This window comes from Corvus brachyrhynchos, unplaced genomic scaffold (genome assembly GCF_000691975.1).
Source record: "Corvus brachyrhynchos isolate BGI_N302 unplaced genomic scaffold, ASM69197v1 scaffold115, whole genome shotgun sequence".
In the NCBI taxonomy this organism is placed as follows: Eukaryota; Metazoa; Chordata; class Aves; order Passeriformes; family Corvidae; genus Corvus; species Corvus brachyrhynchos.
In genome coordinates, this window is record NW_008239553.1 from 11564215 (window position 1) to 11577571 (window position 13357).

General features: G+C 43.2%; 1 protein-coding gene across 3 annotated transcripts in view; it reads left to right on the forward strand.

Annotated features, from left to right (window-relative positions):
* LOC103620794 (desumoylating isopeptidase 2) overlaps window positions 1–12357 on the forward strand; it is an 86623-nt gene extending 74266 nt beyond the window's left edge. For 2 of the 3 annotated variants that reach the window (XM_008639507.2, XM_017741692.1), the window contains exon 5: window positions 9243–12357. In XM_008639507.2, the coding sequence (XP_008637729.1) occupies window positions 9243–9485 (243 nt within the window). In that variant the 3' untranslated portion in view covers window positions 9486–12357. The remainder of the gene's footprint in view (window positions 1–9242) is intronic. The other variant, XM_017741691.1, reaches the window with a different exon arrangement.
* Window positions 12358–13357: the final 1000 nt, after the last annotated feature.

The window sequence follows — 13357 nt, forward strand, 5'->3', positions numbered from 1 at the left end:
GCAGGACAAAAGAGAGGCCTAAATCAGAATTATTGTCCGTGTTTTAGAAGCTCATTTTGAAGTTATAGAATTTTCAGAAGTTTCTAGGGAGAGAAAATTATTTTGGAGAACTGGTGATCTTGTTCTTGTACTAAAGTGGCCTTGGAAAAAATAACTGGAGGTAGCAAAGTGAGCTGGGCCTATTCTTTGTTGACGAAGGAGGGGAAGAGAGTCTTCTAAGCATTTGACGTGGCTGATGTCAGCCTTGGAAAATTCTTTAGCACCCTAGATGAGGCTGGCTCCTAGAAGGCAAGGATTCTGGACCCTGTCACAATCAAATACTTTTCAGCCAGAATCCTAGAGCTGCAGCACTGCAATACTCAACCTGGGATGTAAATAGCTTCCAGTCTCCTTAAGTCACCAGGACTCTCTCAAATCAGCCTAAAAGGATGGTGTCCAACAGGAAATGCCCTGAAGATTAACAGATGGAGTCTGCACAGTGGATCCTGATGGTTACCGAGGGCTGTAGCAGGCATCTAGCATACCCACAATTGATGTTGACACCACAGGGATATTATTAAACCTGCATGCCAGATGGAAATACTTGGTAAAGCCACACATCTGAATCTCCTTGAGAGGCAGGGGATGATCTTGGTGCAATCAAGTTTGCTTGCAGGTGGATCACTGGGTCTAGAATGGGTGCTAGGGCTTATTTACCCTTTCCTTGGTATTATTAGTCGAGATCTGTCCTATTGACAATAGCAGAGAGAGGCACTGTCATTGCATGTCAGTGTGATGGCAGGAAATCCGCATCTCTTGTGACTGCAGTGCACCAGAAGATACCTTTGTTATTGGCTGTACAGCTCTGTCTGGTGTATTCTTTCCTGATGGTATGGCTGTCCCAGTTGCCTTTTGTCAATGTGGTTGGAGTTTTGCTAGAACAGGGGGATTGTGTTTTACTTGTGGAGGGTGTGGAGCTGTGCTGAAGTGGCAGGAGATGGTAGTCAGTACCTATTTTCTCTCTGAATATTCACCCATCCTTTTTCAGCCACAGCAAAACTGACAGCATATAACAAACCTCAGAATCCTGCTTTCTTCAGAGAAGCTTGATTTTCAGCAGATTTTCTGAAATAAGGCAGGTTTTCTGAATCAAGGATCAAATGAGGGCAGTTTTTTAATCATCAGTGAACAATTCAAGACTAAAGCTTTTCAGGCCCATCCCCAGGCGCATGTGACTTCTTATCATCAAGTTATTAAAATCTAGGAAGCTCTCCTTAGCCTGAAAGCTATCACGGAGAAAGGATTAAACACCAGAGAAAGGAGCTTCAGGTGGCATTTGAGTCACAGTCAAAAGCAGCAGAAGTTTTTATAAACCAATCCTTAGCAAATCCTAAGTAGGCAAATAATGCTGACGTCTTCCTTAGTCAACAACTGCTTTTCAGTTGCCTCTGTTGCAGAGGAGGTAGGTGTTTTGTTGAGTGAAAACCTACGTGCAATTCTGTTAATGGCAGGGGAGACGATGCTCCCAACAGACATCAAAGACAGAAGGAAATGAAGAAACAAACAAATGAACAGGCACAGGACATGAAAGAACATTAGTAAAGCTTTATTTCCTGGTGCCTGAGCCAGTCCTCAGTGAAGCTGATAGAAAGACTGGCTTAGTGCAGCAGCCTTTGAATGTTGTTAGCTCCATGGAGAACAGGCTGTGTTTGTTTTCTGGTTTCTAGCTGCCACATATGTTTAAAAGAAGCTTATTTATTAAGATGCCCTGCACCCATAAATTTATCCTCATGGTTTCAGATGGATGTAGTTTTACCTCTTGTTTCTGCCTGTATGCATGCACAATTTTGACTGCATGTAGTTAATAAACTGCTGTATTGCATTCCTGATATGGTGTCTCTGCAGTGGTAAAATGACGTTTTTAGGTGTAGGTTGCATATAAGTTGAAATTTATGAAGTCTTTGGGAATTCCTTAGAATGAAGGCTTCTATAAAAATATAATTTTTTCCCCACTGTTAACCTCTCTAGCCTTGCTATCCTGAATAGTCCAACAAAAATTATTACTGGGATAATTTTTTATATGCACTTTTCAGCTCTCAGTCCATCTTCTTTCCCCATATCTACTTGTGCAGGAGAATAATATGAGTTGGCAGGTAATTTGAAACAGAAATCAACCCCCCCTAAATGGCAAGTTTTTAGCACATCATTTCAATTTTTTGAAAAAGGGCTGATTTTGTCTGCAGCTATTTTAGGTTTTAACTATAATGTGATCTATATAGCAAAAAAAAAAAAAAAAAAAGATTATAAGTGAAGATATTTTTAGAGGAAATTTAACAAAAGAAAAATAACTTGAGCTCTCTGGGGCTGGTGTAAATGTGGTGCGTTTATCCATCTATTTTATTTTATCTGCTTTTTGCATCTGTCTTACCAAACTGAAACCCCCGTTTCCTTATCTGTTATAAATGAGCATAATATCTTGGAGCTAAGTTAGTTCACACTGTCTGGGGAGTTCATTCCTGGTCACACCCTCATGGAGCCTTTGAGTCTGTGTGTGTGCAAATGCCTGGGAACAGTGCCTCCTTTCCACAAATGAAGATGGCAAAAAATATCCCTGTCCTTTTCACCACTGCCTGATGCTAAATGAAAAGTGTGACGAGTGTAATGAACTGTTTGACTATGTTGATAGGCTTTGAGACTGGAACCTTTTGCTTAGGAGTTGTGCCAATACTGCCAGACAGAAGGTCTTTCCCCATTCCTACGAGTTCTTGTATTCTCCCTTCTCATTGTATCTCCATCTGCAGCAATCTGCTCCTCACTAATGTTAGGAAACAAGGCTTGAGACTGAAACACAAGATTTTTCTAGTTAGCTATGCAGGAAAAATAGACACTCTGAATGTCTTCTCCTCTATGCATATGGGTTGGCCTGGTCATGCTCAGCATGTCCATAACACTTGAAAGGACAACCTTGTTAAGCAACAGCTGTTCTCAGCCACTGGTCTTGAAACAGCATCTGCTAGGAGAAGGCAATTCCTCTTCATGCCATCATGATAATAGGAATAAATTGCAGTTGTTCATTCATTTGGTGGGATATTCTTTATTTTAAATGCCATTAACAAGCCCAGACTTAATTATACTCAATTTTCCCCAAATGGTCATCCATTATGAGGCCACTTGCTACCTACCCTATCATCCCGCAGCTGTTGGCTGTGCTTATAAGTGCTCCTTACAAAGACCTTCATGCTCAGAGGGCATTGCCATGCTCCAGTGTTGGTACATACTAATCAGTGATGCCACTCAGAATTCAACTCTGAATGTGGTTCAACAAGGTGTTACATTTGCACTGGTGGCTGGGCCAGCGAAGCTGGAACAGTCCTGTGAGTGCTGAGGTGCCATGAGCCATCTGTCTCATTTGACCCAGAGCTGCCTACCCCACCATCTCTGCATGCAGACTGCTGCAGAAAGGCAACTCTGCCCTTCTGCCACACATCCACAGAGGTGACTGACACATTTCCAACTAGCATCATAAGGGGAGCAAAACCATGGGTATTAGTCCCTTCGTTCAATGCTTTCCTTTTTCCCTCACTCCTGGCTAGTCTCAGACAGACAGTGCAGGTGCTACCTCTACTTTACAACACCCACAATCCTGGAGAAGACCCATAGGAGTTGCAGTGTCTTGCCCCTTGCAGAACAAAAAAAGGATTGCATAGGAGAATGGGGGCATTTCAGGCAGTTGCTTAAAATCATTTAGAAATCCTTTGACTTGGCTGCTACCTTCCTGCCTTTGACTCAGGTTCCTACCTCCCAGAACACAGCCTCATTACTGAGCTCATTTATCCTCATCTACAGTTTCTCAGCTATACCCTTTCCTCTGTAAGTCACAGGCCATTCCTGGCTCTGCTGAACGTGTGCTGCATGCAGCTTCACAGCCCAGTGGCACTTCATCTATTCTGTTGATCCCCACAGGCTAGTTAAATTCCCCAGAGTAGAAACTGTAATTTTTACACAATAAGTATACTATAAATCTGTTTCAAGCAATTGATGCCAGCATGCCAACTCCACCAAGGTGAGACTGTACCTTCAGGTGTGTTGTGAAGGTGGTTACGTCCATTCTCTTTCAGAAATGTTATTTTCAGTGTACACACTATGTGCAGCAGCTGATCAGGGGTGCAGAGCTGTAGGGATGTTCCTTGATGCACTCAAACTCCCTTAGCTCTGCCAGCACTGGGTAATTATGCTACCAGGTTAGTTTTTGTGAGGTGGCAAAAAAGATGTCCCTTTGCATTGGGTCACTGTTTTATTCTGGATGTGTCAAAGAACTACATGGATTGAATTGCCATTTTCTCTTTCTATGGATGTGTTTTGGCTGCTCTTGCCTGGGCAGATGTGCTGGTTTGTATCTAACGGCCTTATTCTGAAATTCTGATAAACATAATCTATGCTGTATTATGTAGGCCTTGTAGGAACCATCTTATACAAATACTGTAATGATTCCCCTTGAGCTCTATGGCCTTTGCTGTTAAATTGCTCTGAGGTGTGTGTTAGACTCCTCAGGTGCCAATAAAAACCCTCTGCATTCTCTAAGAAATACCGAGGGAAACACTATACAGTAGCTCAAATCATACATGTCCCATGTGGATGCCACCTCATCTTTAGCAAGGCTGCTAAGTGGAAGAGGCAGGGGGTGGGGCAGAAATGTTATTTTCAGTGTACACACTATGTGCAGCAGCTGATCAGGGGTGCAGAGCTGTAGGGATGTTCCTTGATGCACTCAAACTCCCTTAGCTCTGCCAGCACTGGGTAATTATGCTACCAGGTTAGTTTTTGTGAGGTGGCAAAAAAGATGTCCCTTTGCATTGGGTCACTGTTTTATTCTGGATGTGTCAAAGAACTACATGGATTGAATTGCCATTTTCTCTTTCTATGGATGTGTTTTGGCTGCTCTTGCCTGGGCAGATGTGCTGGTTTGTATCTAACGGCCTTATTCTGAAATTCTGATAAACATAATCTATGCTGTATTATGTAGGCCTTGTAGGAACCATCTTATACAAATACTGTAATGATTCCCCTTGAGCTCTATGGCCTTTGCTGTTAAATTGCTCTGAGGTGTGTGTTAGACTCCTCAGGTGCCAATAAAAACCCTCTGCATTCTCTAAGAAATACCGAGGGAAACACTATACAGTAGCTCAAATCATACATGTCCCATGTGGATGCCACCTCATCTTTAGCAAGGAAGTAATTAGCTTGTATTGTTTGAGGAATGTTATGTTGTCTCTGCTCATCTTGATTTTCATGGATTGGTGCCTCTGGGAGGGCTCACTTAAAAAAATATCTTCAGTGCCTTGAGTTATACTTCTGTGCATGGCTTGAATTGCCCCAATTGCATCATCCAGCACAACACAGAACCTATTACATTTGAGAGCCTTCTCTTAGGATCGACAAGTGATCAGCCCTTGTCTTCTTTTTGAAAGGGGCTCAGCCTGTTGGACTATCTCAGATAATGTCTGGCATATGCCCATAGAACCAAAGCCTTCTTAAAACGCAGCACATCTATAACATTGTCTTCTAGAAGGCAGGAGACTCAGCATCTTCCATTGTTGGATGGCATTTCAGCCCATGTTTCCCAGCTGCCTGGCTGCTCCCCTGCCCACCACAAAGCTTTACAGGGAAGTGTTGAAGCTTTGCCCAGCAGGGACATGTAGCTCCTAGGACACTTAGGGGAGGGGAGAAGGTGCAGGGCAGTTTGTACATTCTAACCAGTGACTTTTTAGTGCAAAATGATACAGCTTAAGATGCTGTGAGGATATTTTTGTATCCCAAATTAGTTGTTTCTTGATGAGTTGAAATCCTGGTGTGGATTTGACAGTTGCCTAGAAAAAGCACCCAAACTGTCAGGTCCCATTTCTCCTGCCCATTTGGCTTCAGCCATGGATGGCTGAACGGCTGTTTCCACTTGACTCTGCAGGTGCCGGCCGGGTCATTCAGAGTTCTTACTCAGAGTCCCCAGAGGAAGCTGCAGCTATGGGAGATTTGGCTTTCTGTCAGCAGGTGCCGCTCAGTGGAAGCTGCAAGTATGTGCAGCCTTCGCCCAAGTGCCTGAAGCGAGAACTGGTCTCAGGCAATCAGAAGTTGTGCTTGCTGCAATTTCTGACCTGTAACAGTTTATTATTTATTTACATCTCCTGTCAGAGTTAGCACATGACCTAGCACAGAAAAATTCATCTCCTTCAAAAGAGAAAACCCCACTTGTTTGGTAAGGAAGCAAAAGAACCTCATGTGAAATCTTGAACTCTAAAACCATCTGAAAAAGGGTTCTGCTGATGGAAGCAATGGGTGGTAACATCATTCAGTGAGTTTATCGTTGCAGTGAGTGGTTTTCAGTGGAGAATTTCTCTTAAGAGCTGCAGTATATGGATTTTTCTGTGACTTCATATGCAGTTGGAAAACACCCACTTCATCTTGCTTGTGCTGTTTTATTTAAACTCAATTGGCTTAATCCCAGGGCAGCCAGGTTTATTTGATGTTTCTCCATTAGCTAAGCACTGCTGGATGCTCCAGCACAATATGCTTTATGGCAAGGAGTAAAAAACACAGAAGCAGACTGTAGTGTTGGTAGCATTCCCTGCCATTGCTCTTTTGCTCCTATTGAACGTTGTGTTCTGCTGTGGAATAGTAACGAGGCTATATGGACAAGAGGTGACATGACAAGCAAGACTGAGGTAAGGGAAACCTTCATCATTATCCTTGAGCTTCACAAACTGCTCTTTGTAGCTTGATGGCCTGATGCCCACACATCTTCATTCTTTTTCTGGCTCTTCCTTGCCTTATTGATTCATTCTGGGTGAAGAAGCTCCTATAAAAAAAAGGCAAACATCTCAGCATTGCTTCCACATTGGGAAATGCTATTTCAGTTGCTAGGGGATCTGCTTAGAAAATAGACCCAACTCTTAAAAACATTTCCATTTCAGGCCATCTTACTGTATGCTGTTCTGTTGTTTCAGCTAATTTTCCAAAGAATCATACCCTGGTTTAGTTGTTCTATTAATATCTGGGAGGAAGACTTTATTAAAACTTTAAACTGCTTGAGAACTAAACTCACATGCATGCATATGTCACAAGGAGCCTAAACTGAGTCATCTTCTATACCGGCAATATGTTGCCTAAATTCCTGAAAAGGAAGAAAGAGGAATGCTACAAAATCTGAGGGAAATTGTAGTGCAATTTGTGACTTTGTCTCAGGTCAAAGTAGTGTAGTGTAGTGTAGGTCAAAATGTTTGAGTAGAACACATGGAATACAATTTTAAACTTCAACAGCATTCTTGGGAAAATTGTCTGATATGTCTGGTGAGAAAATCCAAATGGATCAGTAAATTTTCTATGAATGAGTCTTAAGCATATGTGGAGAGGTTATCCACTTATAGACTCAGACAACAGCTCTAGCAATGGAAACCAGGGAATCTGGATGGAGATAAAAAGTTGTTAACAAAGTAATTGTCCCCAGATTAAAAATTTCAAAAATACAGATTCATATAGCTGTGTCTAAGGTTAAGTGGAATACAGCATTGGTAAGAACTGAAATAAAAGTCCTTGGAGTGTATTAGGTGAAGAACAGTCTATGCTTGCAAGTAATTTTAGCAGCTAAATGGCTCTGCTCATTCTCTGATACCTAATGATTCTGTCTCCAATTTCACACATTGATTTTTAAACAATGCGTGTCAAAATAAAGTGAGTTCCATAGTCAAATTAGCACAGTCACAGGTTTGCTGCCTTCTCCACACCTCATTGGAAACTCCACAGTGCTGGAGCAAGCTAATTCCCTTATGCTCAAGGTGACTGTTGGACTGGGGCTTAGAGCATTCTGCCCAGGCCATATGCATGAAGGACCAGCTGCTCGTCAGCCGTAACAGCTGTAACATGGCACAGCCCATCCTCTAGAAAATGTTCCATTCTCCCTGAAAACTTCTTGAAACCTCTAAGCCCTCTAAATCCTCTTATTACCTTGCCAATAAAAGACTTCTCACCAAATCATCTTAGTGGACTCCAGACAAACACCATTTTAGTTTTTGCAGTACTTAGTATTAAATTAAGTGTAGTTTTAGTCAGAAAGAAGGTGGGAGGAAGAGCAGAGGAATTTAATATTGGCAAAAGGTACAGTATGGACAACCCTGGAACTACTAATTCATGTAAATTGTGGGGCAAGGTCTGCGGGATGGAGTTTCCTCTCTGTCTCTCTTGCTCCATGGGAAACAACACAGGTAGGGAAGGAGAATTCAGGTATTATGACTACTGAACCTGCTATGGACTTTAGGCTCTAGTATACTGGTGTAGGGCCCTACACACAGGCAGTATATTTACTAAAGACAGGCTCTTAAGGCATGCCTGCTGGTCAGTTCCATGTGTGTCTCTTCTGCATCTGGTAAGGGATATAGTAAAATGTAAAGGGAAGCATTCTTTATGTGGTCTCAGCCAGATACAGCTACTAAAATCTGGCACCTGTATGTCTGGGTGGTAAAATGCTACAGAAGAAAGGGTCTGCAGTATGCAGCAAGTTGTTTCATTGCACTGAATTTGATATGACCTTGGAAAACAAACTCTCTGTGCTAGCAGAGAGTAATCCAAATCAGTGCCAGGAGCATCTGTAATGGAACAGGGCTACTGAGAACCTAGGTTGGGAGTTTTTTGTTGGTTTTTTTTCCCATATTAGGAAATACCATATGAGGAGAAATTAAAGGGTGGTATAGTAGGATAGGAAAAGGACCCCCAGCTACTGTAATTTGACTGATCCACTGTTGTCAGCCCAAGGAGCAGCAAGAACAGCTTCTCAGGCATCTCCATCTACCTAGCCATACTCAGCTTCTGGGCTCCTCAAGGTCTGGCCAGCAACAGCCTAAATATTTTTCCAAACTTTTTGAGCTACTTGGAAAAGGAATGTCATTATTTTGGTTGAGAAGCCCCAGCAGGCCTATCCTTTTACCCATGGCCTGCCTGGAGAACAGAGTCACCAATGCCATTGAGGGCCATGAGCTGTCTTTCCTGGTCTCTGTTATGATGCTGACAAGGGCTCTGGCTGGCAGGGGTCCCTGTGCAGGTCGGGCACTTGTGTGGACATTGGCAATTACAGCTGTTTCTGACTGTAGGAGATGCTCCTTTCTGTTCTGAGCAACAGGGAATTCACCCTGTTGAGGTGGTCGTGCAGGTGGGGATGACATTGCCTCTACACATGTTTTGGTGCTATTAACCATGCTCCTTTTTGGTTTACTCCACAGATATTATGTGGGAAAGAGATCCCCCGCTGGGTGAACCGCCTGGCCTACTTCAGCTCGTGCATCCCCTTCCTCCAGAGCTGCCTCCCAAAGGAATGGCTGACCCCAGCAGCCCTGCAGAGCCACATCAGCCTTGGCCTCCACAAGGAGGAACAAGGGGACACAATGGATGAGGAGTCCCCCTCCACCTCTGCAGCCCCCTCAGCCTCAGGCACATCGCGAACCTGTAGACATACCCGGGTCTAAACTGCACAGTTTTCCCCAAATATCCCTGCTCTCTTGTTCTGTTTATTTCTCACACCCTTTTGCACACACTGGTTTCTCTCTTCAACAGACAACACAGGGGAGGGAAGACCCTTTATACTTCAGCCGGTTTTCCAAGGACTGCCACTACATTTGCTTGGCAAAATGACTGTGAGTTCCAACATGGAACTGAGGATCGTGGCGACTAAACTGCATTCTCTTCCCAGGGCCTTCATGATCCTTGATCTATGGAGAACTGCTGACTCTCTCAGGCATGAGAGCATGTGTATGGGCAGAGTGCACATACTGTGATCTTCCTTCTCTGGAACTGTTTTATCTTTTTATCTCTCCCTCTACCCATTTAAGCCCAGCAGCCTCTTCGCTGTTTTGGCTGGGTTTTCCCATCCCCTATGACAAATCACCTGCCCACACCCAGTGAAGGAACCAGAGCCAGAACTCAACCTTCTCATCTCTTAGACCAGCAACAAACTCTACTCAGATCCATCCCTTTTGTAATTATCAGGTTTCTAACTCATGTGAAGGACAAATGAAAGGTGCTCCTGTTCTACAACCACCGGTTTTCAGTACTCAAATTTAAGAGCTTGAATGATTGTCCTGCTCTTGAAAATAATAACAAAGAACCTAGAAAATGAATGTTGTCACAGTGGCTTTTCTTTGGGGTCAAAAAGAGGATGGGGCCATGGTGATTAGAGGCATCTACTAAGTAGATGCAGAGATGACTCTTGACCCTATTGGTGCTTTTTGGCACAGACCCCTCTCAGTTCTCCTAATTCTAGGCAGTGTTCCTGGTTTCCTTTTTTCCCCCAGATTCCCTGGGGGAATCTCTCTCCTAGCTGGAATTTGCTGGCTGTATTTGGGAAAATGGCCTTCCTGAGCACAAGAAAGAGGAGAGTGAATCTGTTTGGAAGGTCAGTATTTCCTGCAGATTTTCCTCCTGCACTCGCAGACATAAAATATGGCTTCAGAGCCATCCTTCCCTGGCCTATTTTCGAGCCAACCCAAGAAGGTAAAAAACAAATGGTGAACCCAAAGAATGTCAACCTGTTCCTTTCTCCTCCCTTTCTGGAGGTGGAAGGGGGAAACTTAGGGCCACATCTGGAAAGAACAGATGACCCTTCCAATGCATGGGCCACCATGGTGCCTTCCGCTGTGTGCGCTATTTCAGTTGAATGAAAAATGGGCACAGCTGGCTCACTGGCCTCTCCAAGCTGGCTCTTGACAATAATCTGGTCCTTGGATGTATTTATGCTAATTCTGACAGCTGATGAGAAAGCACAGGATGAGGAAAGGACAAGTACACTCTTCCAGTCAATCACCTCACTAGGAATTCTAGTCAGAAGGTGTAGGAACGAATCAAAGGGGAAATCCAGGCCCCCTCTCTCCCTTGCAACTTCTCTTGGCTACACAAAGGAGTATGAAAAAGGAACAGGCACTGTGTTGAGAGGGAGTTGCCATTTCAGAAATGCTGTTCTCCACAGCTACTACCAAGTCAGGACTTCCAGCCTGCACCCAGAGAGAACTACAAGCCCTTAAGATGGTGGTTGTTTCCCTTTTTTGGGTCATAAACATGTGCTAAGTCCAACCAGCTGTTTCTTTAGCTCAGGTATACAGGAGAGTGTGCTGTCAGAGCTGAGGGTCTCGGCTATGATGTACATCATGTCTGCATAGACAACGTTTAATGGTTTGTTGTATGTGCATGTCCTGAGTGAAGCAGGAGGCTCTGGAGAGATCTACTAGATGGAAATGTAACTCATAGGATGGCCTCACTCCACTGCCTCCTGAAGTGATGTGTGTTTAGGCAACAAAACCTTTACAATATGCCTCTCATTTTCATCCTCTGTACAAACCGCTGCAAGTTCTGTACTGAACTAAAGTCATGTTCCTTCTTAACCTTGGCTGCCCACAGCCAATGCTGCATCGTGAGTAATTCTGCAGCTTCTGGTAACCAGTCCAATACCAATCTTGATTAGTCTGGCTTGTCCAGGGATGTTTAATAAGATTTCCATCCTGATCTCCATGCCACTGCCCAGAAACCATGTTACATAATGTACTGTTTCACTCTGTATTCCCCTGCAGTCGTGGTCATTGCAGCCTAAACCATTGCAGCATTGCAAGCTTCATTTGTCTGAAGTTCCCAGGGTTTCTGCCAACAGTCAGCAGCACATTATGTGCAGTGAATTTTAAAGGTCCTTCTCAGGGGGAAAGTGAGAAGAGGCTTTCTCAGAGCTTTTGTCCAGGCCAGGGAAACTGCAGTCAGAAACACCTAGTTCCCGTTGTTGTGACAAAAGCCAGCCAACCATCATCCTTTTGTTTCTGCTCTGCACTTGACCTCCACATAAAGCACCATGTATACATCTAGGAGATGGGCTTCAGAGGCACATTTCACATACTAGGGCTCCACAGGCACATTTCACACAGAAAACCCTCTCACAGTACTTCACAAAGTAAAAAATGCTTAACTGGCTGTGTAGTAACCTGGACAAGAAAACCACATTTAGCCTACTTGGGGACATAAATATATGCTTGAAGTATTTGGAACAACATTTGGGGCAAGCTGTGAATGTCATAAAACCCCCAGATGTTTGTTTGCCCACTTTTATGTTTGTCTATCTGTTTATCACAGTAGGGGTCACATCAAGGAGGCATCAAACCTCTGCCGTAAATCAAACCCATAATATATTCCAATCTTCAAAACGGTTTCTCCTCACCCTTCTCTGTTCAAGGTTACTGATCAACCAATAATGAAAAGAACAAAGCGACACTGTGGAAATAAAATATATACTGATGACGGCTTTACCTCTGTAATTTAATAGCATTTTAGATTATTAAACATGAAGACATTTTAAAATCCTAATTTACTGTTCACCTCTGGCACAGTGTGTTTGTTTTAGGCGTTTTTATTATCCTTCCAATTATTACAAAATTATTGTTATTATATAATTAGATTATATTTGTATTTAGTTACACATTTGCTTTCTCTTGCTGCTTTCTCTGCATAAGACCACGTGGAAAATTTTAGATATCAACAGCAGCAGTTATCAATGAAAACAAAAGAATACCTTATGAATCTTAACAAGAGCACCCCATAGCAGTGGAACAAACTCTTAACCCTTCTTCTTACAGCCAAGACTTTTGGTGTTCTTATAAAAGTTGGGATGAGAGGGCACCAATTCTGCACATGGGCATCAGCAGCTGTGAGTTATGTCTCTAGCAGTGACCTAATAGTATTCAGGTGGGGCAGTAAGGCTGGAGGTGAGGTTAACCTAACACTGGAATATTAGAGGTACAAACCAAACTGTTTCCAGGGGAAGCATGAGAGGAGGGGAGTAAGTAATAACCTCTTTGCTCAGCATGACTTTATCTATAGTAGCAACTTCCTGAATATCATGACATTATTCTTACTGATTTCTTTTTGGTCAGTTGCTTTCCTCTTCACAAGTCTGTGATTTGAGGCCTATTTTTCTCAAACTCTTTAGGAGGGACAGTTGTACTTTCAGAGGCCCTGGGTGAGCTGCTTTCCCAGCACTGAGCCTGGACTCTGATGAGTTCATCCCTCAGGCTCAGCCCAGCTCATCCCATCCCCATCAGACCTGTTCTCGTGCTCTCACTGCTCCCAGCTGAGAGCTTTTATCTCTGGAATTCAGACCCATGTTGCCTTTGAGTTACTGAGGTACTCAAGTAGCAGTCATTTCCTGCTATGTTATTTTTTTTATTCTTCAGTTCTGTTTATGCATCTCTAGACAGGTAAGGCTCTCAGAACAAGTTAGTGGACACTGGATTGCAATAATATTAGCTTATCTTCTTCTTATATGTGTTTGATTTTCTTCTCATTTTAGTTTGTATATATGTGCTAT